The sequence below is a fragment of the Limulus polyphemus genome, unplaced genomic scaffold (assembly GCF_000517525.1).
Source record: "Limulus polyphemus unplaced genomic scaffold, Limulus_polyphemus-2.1.2 Scaffold243, whole genome shotgun sequence".
In the NCBI taxonomy this organism is placed as follows: domain Eukaryota; kingdom Metazoa; phylum Arthropoda; class Merostomata; order Xiphosura; family Limulidae; genus Limulus; species Limulus polyphemus.
This window is the reverse complement of record NW_013665853.1, coordinates 751,533-767,109: the sequence shown is the minus strand read 5'-3', so window position 1 is coordinate 767,109 and position 15,577 is coordinate 751,533. Positions and strand designations below refer to the sequence as shown.

The following is a 15,577-nucleotide window of genomic DNA, read 5'->3' as shown; positions in this document are numbered from 1 at the left end:
AATTCTGACAAAGTGTCCATTTGAGAGATTATATTAATCTATAATGACTGATAATTATTGTTTCCTGTAATAAGGTGAGGGATAAAGTTAGCATAGTTTACTTAAGACTAGCAGTAAAATTGAAATCTCACTAGTCATCATCACAAAAATTAGCCTTGCAAGTTTTCAATATTACTTGTTTCATCATAACATGGTGGTTTTTTTCAAGTCAAGATGGCAATAGTAATCTTGTAAATACAGTCATATGATGTAATACTTCTTACTTTTGCATGTATTACAATCATAGGCAAAAATACAATTTTGATGCTTTTTATAAGTGATGTCCTGCTAATCTAGCTTATAAAGAAATGTTTTTTTAAGAAAACTTTTATGTTTATATAAAAAAAATTTCACATTCATTTTGTCTTAATGCAGGATCCCTCCCTCAACCATAGTCAAAGTAGTGTTTCTTGGTGACAGGGCAAGGACAAAAATTCCAGCAATTGTTTCTTGAAGGTGTTGTATACACCCCTGAAAAGTCCAAATCTGCTATGTCCGAGTATCAACTCCTATGAAAGTAATGTATCTCAGTTGGAGTTATGAGCAGTTAGAGATGCACAGTTTCAGAGCAACAGTCACATGTTGCAACAGTATCAACTCCTATGAAAGTAATGTATCTCAGTTGGAGTTATGAGCAGTTAGAAATGCACAGTTTCAGAGCAACAGTCACATGCACAAATTGATTTTCTTTGTTTTCAATCCTCATATCAAATTATGCAACCTTCTTCATTGTCTGTTTGTGGTTGAAGACCTAGTTTTTGATCTTCTGACCTGGCAGAAAGCTACTACTATCACTTCTGTTCTCATCAACACTAGGTCTATTTTTGAGTGCTGCCACAATATCTTTGGTCTTGCTTCAACACAGGCTGCCAAAAAGTCCGCTGTGGTCGCAACCACAGTGGCTGCACAGGTTGCAAGTCTAATATCCCAAAACCATGCACATAATCAAGGGGATAATGATGATTGATGATGAAATAGTGAAGAGTAGCAAAGTTCCAGTCAAGGTCAGCAGGGCTTGCAGCTATCTTATGGAGATCTATTGGGCTCTGTTCTGAAAAAACTCAAGTAGGGGACCCATCAGGTTGCGCAACAAGTACCGTCATTAACTATGCTGCTGGTGATGATATGGCCAGCCATAACTTAGTTAACTTCCGTCCAATTTTGAAAATGTAATTGTAATGGTCATATTTCATCATATGCTACATCCTGTACAAGTTCAACAACAAAGTTTTTTTTTTACAACTGATTCCTGCCACAATTTTCATTACACTTTATTAGATTAACTATTATACTGTTTAAGTAAACATTGGAAGATTATGGTTTCTTTTTTGGGAACTTATTCTACCTTTGAACTTCCCATGTAGAACAACATCAGGTTTGAAGTATAACATTTCTTTCTATACAAATCAAATAATTACTTGAAACAGCAAACGTTAGCAAGTGTGATTCCATTTTTTTTTTCTCTTCAATTTTAGATTTGGAATGAGTTTTTCAGTGAAGTTTGGTTCACTACTTGGATTGTGCTACTACTGCAATACAAGAATTTGGTCTACTACAATTGCATTAACTTATGATTGACTTTATGTATCATCATTAATCTCAATCCAAATTACTTAATATTTATATCAACACTGCTGTCATAGCTCATTAAGGGTGACTGAAATTGGCAGCAATATTTGAAGTTTCATACAGATCAGTATGATGTTGACTCACTCTCAGGTACCAATACAGTTGGCCATTTCACAAATATGGACAGGGTAGGCCATTATTAATAACACTGTTGATGATATGGGCTCAAATCAACAAACAAACTTCAGGTTCCCAACTGAATCAACAGTTCATAGAAGTAACTAGACAGAGTCAGCATGCTTCACAAGGGTTGCCTTTATGCCACAAAAAATTCATTCTTGAATTAAGTTAAGAACAAGCAGAATGCTCAAACATTTGGGTGAATGTCTTACACCCACACAAAATCATGTTTAACACTGCAGTCAGACAAGAGCAGTGTAGGCACATGAGGGATGACCAGGACAACATTCAATTTCAATGAAGAACGACTTGCATATAGCAGTGGCATATTGGTTGAAGAAGAAACGGTATTAGTTGCCACAGGCATTTGTATGCTATAACATGACACTATGAAAGTCAGACAACTATTAGTGGCATGTCTGCCATACTCAGATAGTTAACAGCTTCCTGGAATAAGATGGTATCGTGCACGTGGCTTGGCCAGTGCATTCATTAGACCTGATCCAGTTGAGCATGTGTGGGATATTCTGTGGTGACATTTTGCATCATGTAATTCACCTCCAAGCAATATTAATGAAATGGAAGTAACTCTGATGGAGGATTGGTCCATATTATCCCAACAACTGACTCATTCATTCCAAGCATGCCATACTGACATATGACTTGCAGTAGTACCCAAGGTGGTCATGTTGTATTTTACAAATCTTGTCTCAATTTATTGGGCTATAAAGCCTGAAAAAAAAAAAGCATATCAGATCACATGAGTAGTCACCTGACATTTTGCATAACAATGAATTCTGGGAATGCCACTGACATTGTTTAATAACACTAGTTGTGTCTTGTCATTGGTTGAATACATATAACTGATTATCACTGAATTGCATTGAATGGTTGAAATACTTCTACCCTCATAAAAAGATGTAATCCTTAGCTCTTTATCGAAGTTGGTTGTAATACTTCTTATAGTGAGTTAAAAGGCCATATGTCTGGGAATCAACAGAGATTTCCAAAAGGATCCTAACAGAGGATCAGGGGAGCAAAGCCCTCAAAGTTACTGGGCTTTAAGCATGTTTTATTAACAGAAATAAAATAAATATTTTTTAAATAAAGGAAACTACTTAATTTTCCTTAATTATATAAAATTACTCTCCTAAGAATAATTCCAAAGGTATCGTTCATTACACATTCAAAAATACGACTAGAAACTTCATCTTAGAATATCTCTCTCGCACACACACACACACACACACACACATATATATAATTGTAACTTTGCATTTCCCTGGACTAATTCTATCTGGGAAATGAACACTGTTAAAATAATTAATGTCTTTATGACTTCACAGTAAATAAAACTTGGACTGTCTTGGCTTGCTAATAAACAGAACTTTGTTTGATATAACTAAAAGCTTCAGATACAAGTCATGGTACACAGCCAAGCTGCTGCTATTTACAATGTTTCAAAGTTGATGATTACAAGAAAGAAGTGAAACCAAGGAAAGAAAATTACTACAAAACACAATAGAGTAAAGAACACCAGTAATAAAATACAGCATCATGATAAATAAGAACACATCCTTCCTATAACAAGTTTCATACAAAAGAGCTTCTGGATTATCTGTTTCTTTTTCAATATACATCTTTTTAAACCTGCATGTCTTCCACATAAGATGATAATACCAAATACTGTATTCATTAACTATAATTTTTTACCTACATATAGATATGGAGCAGAATCACAAATTGTTAATTAAAAACAATACTCTGGGATCATCAACTGTAATACTTAACAAAAGTTACAATTATCAAGGATCTTTTAGATACAAAGACAAGGAAGACAAAATTTTGTATTTATTTTATTGTAAACAGCCTTAGCAACTGCAGCAAGGAACACTAACTTTACAAGAATTTATATAATATCTGACTTATTGAATGTGTTAAAATTATTTCACACCAAAACCCATCTGGTCATGAACAGAAAAGTAAAAAGACATGATTTTATGAAACTACTGAATTAAACATAAACCAAAGAGAACAAAAAAAAAATAAGATATTGATCACTGCAACATAATTACTGTGTGCAGAAAAAAACGTATAGGAGCATTTCAATCCTTATACAATGAAAGATAATCCAATTGTATACCTTTGGGACTTGAGTTAATCACAGTTCAGAAGCTTCCAACTTTTGTATAATAATTCAAATAATTTTTGAAAGATGACAAATAACTTTAAAATGAATACTCTATGAGAAAATAAAAATGGCTTTGTTTCAAGATGTTTTACAACCATATGATGTCTTAGTCTTCAAATCTTATTGAATGAACTTCAGTGCTAATACTGCCACCTCGATAACTTCCTCGTTTTTTTTTTGTCTTCTCATGCCGAAAATCCTTGCCTCTCACATTCTTTAACACATTGTTTGCCTTCTCTCCCCATGATCCCCGAGCTCCTTTCTGTAATAATCAGTAAAACTTATCAATATCACAAAAATTACTACAGAACTGTACTCCAAACTAGTATAATGGCTAAAACATTTGTGTAAATAAAATATTAGTAACAAACTGAAAAACATTTTTTAAAATTAAAATATGAAGTGCATTTATAGAACGTTGTGAGAATTCAAAAGTTTAATTTAGCGTGATCACACAGCATTAAAACGAGGGTCAAAATGAACTTTTATATGTTAAAACTGGAAGGCTTAGATTAACATTTTCCATTGAAGAGTATCAGAACTGAACTGAATTTTTTATTGGTCTTCTATCGCTAAGTGATGTAAAATTGACATATCAGTTAAGTTTCTTTATAATTGTTACCTCCCACTGACCAATCAACAAAATACTTTTTTTTTGTTATACAGCCAAGAAAACATTTATATGACATTATATAAACAAAAGGTGAGAACAGTTTACTAAAATAACAACACATGATTAGGTCTCACACACTTTTATAAAAGTAAAAAAATGGAATCAATTTCTTTTCAACTCTCCAAACACAGTATTTAATGCAATATACACACACATTGAAATTTAGTCACACAAATCATCTTTTTTTTTTAAAGAAACTATGAAATTAAAAGTTTACTAATTATACCTGACTCTTCAAAACACACACATAATTTTCTAAACACTTGTGGAACTTCAAAGTAACGTCTTGATATTTATTTTTAAAATTTTCTTCAGCCTAATATATCTCTCCACACTTAGATACAGAAAATTGAAGAAGCATAGTTTAGAATGGATATTCTAACTGCTTCAGAAAATACAGGGTGGATGCGAGACCGAACAGCATGAAACTTGGCAACATTACACAACACAACTAAGAGATTTAAAGAACTACGAATGACATGTTCAATATGTAGCCCATGCTGTAACACGTAGCACAACACTGTGAGCTGTGTCCCACGAACTTCCTTAAGTATTGTCCAAGTTATTGCAATCTTAAGCTCCTGTATAGGGCAAGGGTTTCTTTTCAATAACCCTATAGGGAAAAAAAGTCAGAAGGACTCCAATCAAGAAACAATGGAGGCTTAATTCATCCACATCTGAAAGACCTTTACATAAAAGGTTTCTAGCAGCAAGCACAGGATGATGTTTGTTACTGTGCTGTCACCTAACACACTTTAATCTCCAAAAAGTGTAGCTAAATATTGCCAAGCTTCTTACTATTAACACTTTATACCACAGACTTACTCCAAATACAAATGTAAGATGTACAAAAAACACCACACACATATAATACATAAGAGAAAGGGGGAGAAAAAAAAACTTGTGAAGATAAATGTAAAACCAGCTAAACATATAAAATTTGTCAAACGGTTTACTATGGTTATTATTATAGATTCAAAACTGTAGAAGCTGCTTATATTGCTTCACTAGCAGTACAAATCAACACTAACCTTGGCTTCAAAAGAATTATCCTTGAACTTTGTATGAACTTGTACATTCTCAGGGTTTACTCTGCGGAAGGGTGTACTTTTCTGAGAGAGAGTAAAAACAAATGTTATAATGTGCAAAATTACACCTTATTCCAACTCTTTCACTTAAAGATGTAATAATCTTACAATAACTTATATTAAGAAATAACAAAAAAGGAAAAGAACTACTTCAAGATATTATTGATAGTCCAAGTGAAAAACTGATATTAAAGGGGTACATACTACATACTTTACTAAAGAATTGAAGCCTTCCAACTAGTAAATGTGATAAAATTTATGCTTGTAACTCCCAATACACTACCACAAATTTTGCTTTAAAATATAAATCATTTACTGCTGTTATTAACTGTGAAATTTCCCAAGTCATAACTCTAAATATATAGTTGGATGTTTGATACAACAATTTTTCTAAACAATTTGGTTTCAAACTATGTATTTTGAACCAGAATGTGAGAAAGTCCAAACTTAAATACTTTACAAAAGAACAAGTATTTGGCATTTTATTACTGAGTAAGTAGAAGCCACAATCAAACAAACATCAAAAGATCTGGTATTAAAAATAACCAAATTTTGCATGAATTACACTGTTAAATTATGCAAACAAATGAATCAAGAAATGTGCATTTCATACAATGCAGTGGTGTTGCTTTAGTACACGTCTGAAATTTTATACAAATCACAAAATTACATACAGTATTCACAATGTGACAAATATAACACAATTTTCATAAATGTCTGTAGTACTTAAACACGCAGACTATCAAACATATTATTTCTACATGAAGAATGTTAAATCTAAGGAATATTAAAACTTATATTTTGATACAAATATTGCAATATATCAAGCGTATAAAATATTGACGTTCCCTTGTGTTGATATTCAGTACAAGATTACCCAGTTGTCATTTCTATTGCTGTTGAACTATAGTTATACAACAACTATCATTACCTTATTTTAAAAACAAAAACTAATGCACTGGTAGTAAAAAAATTATGCTGTATTAATGTTTCAAAAAAAAAAAAACATTTAGCTTCAGTGATTTTATAAATTTATCTTTTCGATTTATACAAACTTATACTTTTATAAATTTGCTTGACACTTACAAAATCATTCTGTGTCTGACCACCAGGGGTGTAGTCATTATTTCCGAGTATCGGTGAAATCTGCAAAAAAAAAACTTTTTGTTTAAAGTCTACAAAGCAAAAACTACATAAATGAGAATTACAAATTTACAGGATTTTTTAAGTGGTAACTACTACAAAAACATTAATGTTTTAAGTTCAGACTGTCAACCTTGAAGACCTGCCAAAAATGAAATATTGGCATCTTATGTTTGTTACAATAACTTACCTCTTAGAACAAATGGCATAACAAAGAAGGTCACACTACATATATTCTACGCTGCATGTGTTACAATTACAAAAAGCTGAGAGCACAAAAAAATACTCAACCTAATATCTGATACATTAATTTTTGAGTAAACTTCTATAAAACTTACATCTTTATAAACATGAAATAACAGTTGAATTTATAAAATCCAAATTAAAGTAACTTGTACTAAATTATAGTCGAGAACTACATGATATTAATACTATGATACAGTAAATCTTACATTAATTTTTCTTCAAATAGTCCATTTTCTTGAGCAACTGTTTACTCACTACATCTGCTTCTTTCAATGATTAACTACTTGGTGAGTTTTGTATCAACCTAGCAGAGAAGTGTCCAAGTTTAAAATTTACATATTCAAAGTTTTTACAAAAATCAGTTTGGAGAAGCTTACCTCTTTCTCTCCTTCATTATTTGATGCCTGGAATGTGTTGGTTTCATTTATAGCTTCAACAGAAGTTGCTAGCCTTGGTTTCTTTCCTACAGAAGAAGTATTACTAGTCCAAGAAGCTTTTCTTTTTTGGCCAACCAAAGATTCATTATTATTACTATTATCAGACTCTTTGGAACTTGACTCTTGTTTTTGCATTCCATTTGCATTTTGCTGTATTAAATGCTTGCTTGGAGAATTTCTAGCTTTATTTTCCTCTTTATTTTTAGATAACATCTTTGTTTTATCGGAGCTAGGTTTGTTTTTGGCATTCTCTACTTCCATTTCACTATCTGAAGATTCAGAACTTGAACTGGCTGTTTTTCTTACAATCTGTTTAGTTGGCTGAGCTCTTACATCAGGAGCAGCTTTAATAATTTTTTTTTGTCCTTCTTCTTCTTCAGATGATGATGATGATGAAGATTCACTCTTCTCTTTCACTTCATGTGTAACAGATGTTCCCTTTCTTTTATCTGTCAAATTCACAGATTTTTTATTTTTATTAGTGCTTTTTTTATCAGACTCTGAGGAAGAATCTGATGAGCTTTCTTCACTTGATTTTTGTTTCTTAATCGCGCTTGTACTTTGATTCACAACATGTGCCTGTATTGGTTCTTTGGATGTCTTCTTAGCATAACCTAATCCAATTTTTTTTTGTTTTTCATCTTCAGATTCAGAAGATGAATCTGAGGAGCTTGAAGACATTTTTGATTTATTTAAAGGTGTGGATACTGTTTTGTTCACCTCAATGTGATCAGTTGGCTTCTTTGTTTTTTCATCTTCTGAATCAGATGACGAATCCGATGATTCATCTTTTTTTGATGAAACAGATTTTGGAGTGATACAACCTTGTTTACCAGCTTTTTGTGTTGAAACTGAAGGTTTGAGTGATTGAATACCACCCCTGTCTTTTTCTGATTCTGAAGATGAATCACTTGAGCTAGAATCATTTCTTTGTGTTTTAGAAGCTGATTTTGATGGAATATCACCCTGTTTTGGTGTTGTGGATTGTGAAAGAGATTTCAATCCTCCTTGAACAGATGCTGATTTAGTCGAATTTGCTCCATTTCTGGATTCATCTGAACTTGATTCACTTGAGCTGGATGAATCTTTCTTTAAAACAACAGATTGTTTTGTTTCTACTTTATTTTGAATTGGTTTTGGTACAGAAGCTAAGGATGGCTTATTACCTAGTTCTTCATCAGAACTGGATGTTGATGATTCAGAGCTATCATCTTTCTTTAATTCTGTTCCAGATTTATTTTTGTCTAACTTAAGTGCAGAAACTGAAGATACATTTTTCTTGGAAGCCTTTGCTTTATCAATCTCAGACACTGAGCTGAGAGGTTCATTCTTTCTTCCCACTTTCATTGTGCTGTTATTTTTTGCTTGAGGTGCAATTTTGCTAGAGACATTTTTGATATTAGATTTTTCATCCTCCTCGGATTCTGAACTTGATGCATCAGAATCACTATCTTTCTTGAAATTCTGTGGGGCTTTCAACTGAGATGATATTTTGATAGAAACATTTTTCTTATCAGCAGGAGCTTTTTCATCTTCAGATTCTGAACTTGATGTATCGCTACTGCTATCCTTCTTCTCATTCTGTGGAGTTTTTACTTGTGGTGGTATTTTGCTAGAAACATTTTTCTTACCAGCGGGAGCTTTTTCATCTTCATCTTCTGAACTTGATGTATCACTACTGCTATCCTTCTTCAGATTCTGTGGGGTTTTTAATTGTGATAATGTATTTGTTGTTTTCTGCATGCAAAATACCACCTCAAGTAAAATCACCTAACTAGAAACATTTTTCTTATCAGCAGGAGCTTTTTCATCTTCAGATTCTGAATCCGAGCTTGATGTATCACTCCTGCTATCTTTTTTCAGATTCTGTGGGGTTTTTATTTGCGACAAACTATTTGTTTTCTGTGTACTAGGTGATTTTACTTGAGGTTGTGCTGTGTTAGAAGTATTTTTCTTAGTAGGAACCTTTTCCTCTTCAGACTCTGATTCAGAACTTGTTGTATCAGAATCATTAGTTTTTTAATGACTTTTGTACTCTGGACTAAAGGTTCTTTTTGTAATGTTTCCAGTTGAGTTGACTGAGATTTAGTCTTCTTTTCAGAATCAGAACTAGAGCTTGAACTAGAACTACTAATACTGTGGTTTTGTCTTATAACTGTCTTAGACTTAACTGTAGTTGTCTGGGAGGAAGTAGGAGTTTTATTTGTATCACTTTCTGACTCGGACGATGAACTGTCAGGTGGCTTTGTCGCTATAGCTTTAATTTGAGACGTTTGTTTTTCCTTAGGCAATTTATTTTCATTTACAATTTTCTTATTTGAGTTTTCAATTGTTTCTTCTTCACTTTCAGAAGAACTAGATGAAGAAGATGATTTAGTTTTTGAACTGGCCACAACCTTTTTTTGTTGCGGTTCATTCTTGCTAACCGGTGCATCATCATCACTTGAATCATCTATCAAAAAGTAAATAGCATTATGTTAACTTATGGTTTTTAAATATAATCATTCTTGAGACTCAAAAAACTGTTTTATGTAAATCTAAAACTGGTAACTAATTCAAGTAACATACTACAGTATAATGATAAATATAACATAAGACTAAAAAACTCTGATACACACTACTATCAATAGCTGAATTAGCATGCACTTAGAAACATTAACTGAGGTATTTCATCACTGTAACCTGAATAATTATTTACAAAATGAAGAAAAACTTTTTATTCAATGTTACATAAACAGTGAATTTTGCATCTAAACATATTTAGATTTGTGAATGTATAAAATGAGATTTACCTTCAAAACAATGACATACAGATACATTTTAAAACAAATATTTTGATGGAGCACAATGAGTAGAAGAAATCATATAAAGAAGCTGAACAAACTGAGCAGTTTCTAACTACACTAACATCCTGTAATAATGAAAAACTCATCGTATTAAATAGTACTATGTGATAATGACTGATATTTTAATGCAGTATCCTGTAAATAAATATGTGAAAAAATATGACCCGACACTTAAAATTTGTTATTGTGATGCAGTGCTGTAAGTATCCACTTGCCCATGACAAGTGAAATTTATAAACTGAGGTTAGGGTCTTTTTTTTTCCCAATAAATGGTACTTTTACGTAAATTTACGTCAAGTTTCACTCCATGCCGTATGTCGGCCTAAGACCCAGAACAGTTACTGTTTGGCATGTAAAAAAAAAGAACAACACACACACACACACACATTCAAATCATATTTAGAATTCAGTTATTTCTAAAACTGAGAAAAATAAGTGGGGAAAAATATTGAGCACAGTATTTGTTCAGTTCAAGTCATTTGTTTCTATGACCATGTAATACCATTACATTCAAAATAATTCTTGGTTAGTTATATTTAAATCTGTCTAGGGTGTGATTATTTTTTTAAAGCATACTTTCAAGTTTTTTATAACTAGAAAAAATAGTTTCTTTATGGAAAAAAAAAAGATTTTATTTACATTTCCAAAAGTATTGCTACTACAGGTTAAAAAAAAGAAGGCTACCTGAACTTGATTCTTGTGTTTTTGGTTTCTTTACTGAAACATCTGTTTTCTGTTCTTCAGAGAATTTACGTTTCACACCTTCAGGTGCAGATCTAGATTAAAAGAAAATTTAACATATGAATACAACATTTTTATGGCAAAACATTTTAAATAATTATTTATTCTAGCAACACACTGACCTATATACTATTAGTTCAATGTGAAGTAAAAAGGAAGATTATTATAAACATATAAAACATGTTTTTAGGTTGATGTTACTAAAACAATTGTAAATTAAATCTATATAGAAACATATGCATATAAAATCAGTTAGGTGAATCACATCTTAATAAAAAAATAAGCTGAAATAATTTGGACCTGTGACAAGTAGTGCCTAAAGATTCTTGTTGATATTCGTATAACCACTTTTGCAACAACAACAAAAAAATTGCTTGTATTCTCTAGCAAAATAATTTAAAATATAAATTACGAATAACAATTTTGTAAAAAAAAATACTAGAAATTACCAAGAAATATGACTTTTCCCATTTGTTAGTCTTAAAAATAATTAAACTCTTTAAAACTTGTTTATAAAGAATAAAACATGCTTATTAACAACCAATTCAAGAGAAAATTTACATTTTTTACATTTTGAATGCCTTTTAAAAACGTATCTATTACATTATTTGAGTCATTGATTTACATTGATTGTAGATCAGAAAGATAGCAAGAAAATTGTTTATGCTCATTTTCGTCATTGAGATACCACCCTTCAAATATGGGACCTCTTAAAAGATTGATTGTGGTCACACTCTATGACCAGAAGGTGCTAGACTGAGAAGTGAATGTAGATAAGAATATATTTAAATCTAAAACATTTATATTTATGCTAATGTGAGAAAAAATATTTAAATTTTATTTCTATTCCAAAATATATGGAGAGCTTTGTTAGCTACTGGAATCTCATAATACAGAAACTGTACTGATAAAATAAAATATGCATTAAACCTCTAAGGTAGGAAGTTTAAGTCACCTTATGGAACATTTGATTGAATTTGTTGGTCTGTCTGGAATAGATCATCAATGTTACATTATTATTTTCAACCAACCTTAGAAATGCTAAGGTTTCCTGACAGCTTTATGAAAAGGTAAAGTACAGCACCCTTGTATACCTTGGCCACTCCCATACGGTGACATCTAACTTTAGTCTTAGTGTTAACAAGTTGGTAATGTTATTACTACCGCAAGCATCTTTTGGCAGTATTATGTTATCATTGCAAACTTCCATGTTTTTTGCCATATTATTGGTCTCGTCATAATCGTTATGTGTGATATCACTGGTAAAGACTTTCTCATCTTGCCTTTTCTCAGATAAACTGGCTGTTAAAAATTACATTTGGAAAAAAGAAATACAAAATTATTACTTTTTGCAGAGATATACATGTTGTTGTTTTTTAAATTCATACTAACATGCAACTTTTCAATTACATTCATTAAGACTTACAAATAGAGACCTAAGATATAAATTCACTAAATACTAAAAACTCATAGATTAACTTGCCTTAGAAAATGATGAAAAATGTCTTGAAGACTTGGAGAATCTGGAGCAGGAGGTTTCTACAAGAGTGTGGGCAGATTAGTTAACATCACTATATATTTATTCAATTGCACATAATATACAGCAAATTCTTCATTGTAAAAAAACTCTCATCTACATGAAAAAAAGTGTTTTTCATTCATATTCCATATTTTTTAGTGTCACATCTGTACTATACAAACTACATAAACGTATGAACCATCCAATGATAACTGTTTCAAAAGTAATACTAAATCAAAACAATTTACACTTCAGCATTTATGGTAGTCCAAGTAACATGAAGAAAATGCTAAACCTATGTTATAGATATTACTAACAATTATTTGTTTTATACACAAAATCCTTCATTATAAAAATGTTTTAATACACTATTAAAAATGTACACAATAAAGACCACTAACTGCAAACACTTAGAACTACTTTAGCTACACTTTTCTTAACTATCTAACTCTCTCACTACGGGCTCGGTCCCAGAGACTGACCTTGTAACCATTCAAGGACAATTTATTCATGAAATTTTGCAGATTATCAGTTAACATAACAAGGCTTTCCTTCACAAAAGTTTTAAGATTTTTAAATAAGTAATGCTTTTCTCATGCATATTTTCTTTTCAAACGTTGCCTATCCAACATACAAAGTAATTTTGATTTTAAGATTAAAATACTTTTATGTATCACAAAATTTCAAATTTCACATGCAAAATCTTTATAATCTCCAGATAATTATCACGTTTTTTTAAGAAAAAACTTTATATTTTCACTATTGTACCTCAGTATCGGTTTGGTCGATTTGACCGACTTCATAACACCCATAAATAATTAGGAAATAGATATAAATTATTCTCTTTTCATTCTAGAATGACTACAAATTATAACATGGAAAACACAAATGTTTAGTCTAAACAGCTTAAATCACATAACATCATACATCTATATATAATTATTTTATTGACCTTTCAGCCATGCCTGACTAACATTATTGAAGTTGCAATGACACAGCACGTGCACTCACATTACCGAATCCAAGAATATATAACTGGCCTTTACAAAGTGACCTACCTGTTTTGGCCAAGTTCTAGGGGACCAGTATTTTGTAAAATACAGTCACATTTCAGTTTTAATACATTATATATGTATATAAATTATTACTATTTACAAATAAATTCTTAAATTTCAGTTATTTTTCTTAACATAGAACAGAAAATAAAGAAGTATAGAAAACAATTATCTCTTCTAGTTACAAACTTTCTAGCTTGTCAATATCGGTAATTTCAGTATCTAATTCATAAGAAACTATAGACTTTGTATTTGGACATACAAACATCCAATTTCAACCAATGCTGCATTCAACATACAATGTGACACAAAAATTGATATTTAGGATTTTTTTAAATATTTACTTTTAAATTAAGAAATTAACTAATGCATAATACTAAAATTTGAATTATAATCTACAATTTGATACCAAACTTATTAACATACATTCAAAAAAATAGTAGTTCAGAAAAATTTTGAATGTAAGTTTACAAACATGATGACATGCCCTCTGACCCCTACCTGTAGCAAAACCCATCTAGATAGGGTTAAACATGCTTTCCTTATTTCCATGGCTCAAGGTCGCATGTTTGTTTTATCAAAATTTCTTATTATGTTTCGTATAAATTACTGTGGGTGAACATTTTTACTTAAAAGAGTTGTCAAATTTTCCCTAAAATTCTTCCATACTTCTCTTTTATTAAGAACTTTACCAATCCTATAGAGATAACCAATTACTACACCTCTTTTTACTGCAGAAGAATGATGTAAGTGGAAATACAAACAAAAAAGCTTTAATAGATGGTTTGCTATAACTACCAATAATAATTTCCCCATCCTTATCAATATGAATGATGGTATCTAAAAATGATAAATTTCTACTTGATAAGGCATAAGCAAATGTAAATTTTATGAATGGATGAACTGTACTCACGAACTCATGGAAACTAGTAAGAGACTCCAAATTAGTGTTCCACACTCCAAAGATATTGTCTGTGAAACTGTGCCAGATTGATGGGTCTATAGGTGCTTTTGGTTCAAGTATATACATAAATATTATAGCCAAAATTACTACTACTCTAGTTTCCATAACTATTCCTGTAATTTACATAATTAAAAATTGATAATTCAAAAAGGGGGAAAATTAGGCTTAAAGTGAAAATGCAACTGCCAAAAAAAAGCAAACAAAAAAGCTTAAAGTTTGAGAGATAGTGTTGAAATTATTTCCTCAAGCTACAAATCCTTATTTTGACTCTGCTAAATATTACAGCTTTTAGACATGGAGCCAAAATATGGATTTGTAGCTGGGGGAAATAATGTCAAAACTCTCTCAAACCTTAAGCTTGTTTGTTTGCTTTTTTTTTGGCAATTGCCTTTTCACCTTAAGCCTTTTATCATGTTTCTGTATTGTTGTAAAGATCCCTATTCCCTGTTTTTAAATTACAAAGTCTGTATAATAGCAATACTGTCCTATTCAAAACAATTTAGTTTAATGAAATAAGAAGTGTAGGATACGCTCTCGGGAAACAATGATAACCTTTGGATTGGCTTCATGCCAGTTTGGATGGCTATTGCTCCTGATATCATTGCCATAATGTTATCATTGATAGTGGTACTTTATGTATGATCACTATAAATCATACCACACACTATGCATGTGCTTGTAAAACATATAAAAACTATATTTATACTCTGTAGCTATATGGGGAGTCTGTAAACACTAGATTGGAGGGACCACTGAACTATGTTGGAATGGTGCATGGACTCGATTTTGTAACTACATGAATTGTAAAGCTGTGTGTGTGTGTGTGTGTGTGTGTGTGTGTGTGTGTGTGTGTGTGTGTGTGTGTGTGTGTGTGTGTGTGTGTGTG

At 31.4% G+C, this 15,577-nt stretch overlaps 1 protein-coding gene across 1 annotated transcript; it reads right to left on the bottom strand.

Moving 5' to 3' along the window:
- Window positions 1-3,631: 3,631 nt before the first annotated feature.
- Window positions 3,632-14,811, bottom strand: LOC106478714 (nucleolar and coiled-body phosphoprotein 1-like). Its single transcript, XM_022382371.1, has 9 exons — window positions 14,641-14,811; window positions 12,637-12,692; window positions 11,097-11,188; window positions 9,490-10,018; window positions 9,349-9,397; window positions 7,507-9,303; window positions 6,827-6,886; window positions 5,684-5,764; window positions 3,632-4,241 (listed from the first exon to the last, which is right to left on the bottom strand). The coding sequence occupies exons 1-9, from the start codon at window positions 14,794-14,796 to the stop codon at window positions 4,086-4,088; spliced, it is 2,976 nt and encodes a 991-aa protein (XP_022238079.1). The 5' UTR covers window positions 14,797-14,811; the 3' UTR covers window positions 3,632-4,085.
- Between the last annotated feature and the right edge of the window lie 766 nt (window positions 14,812-15,577).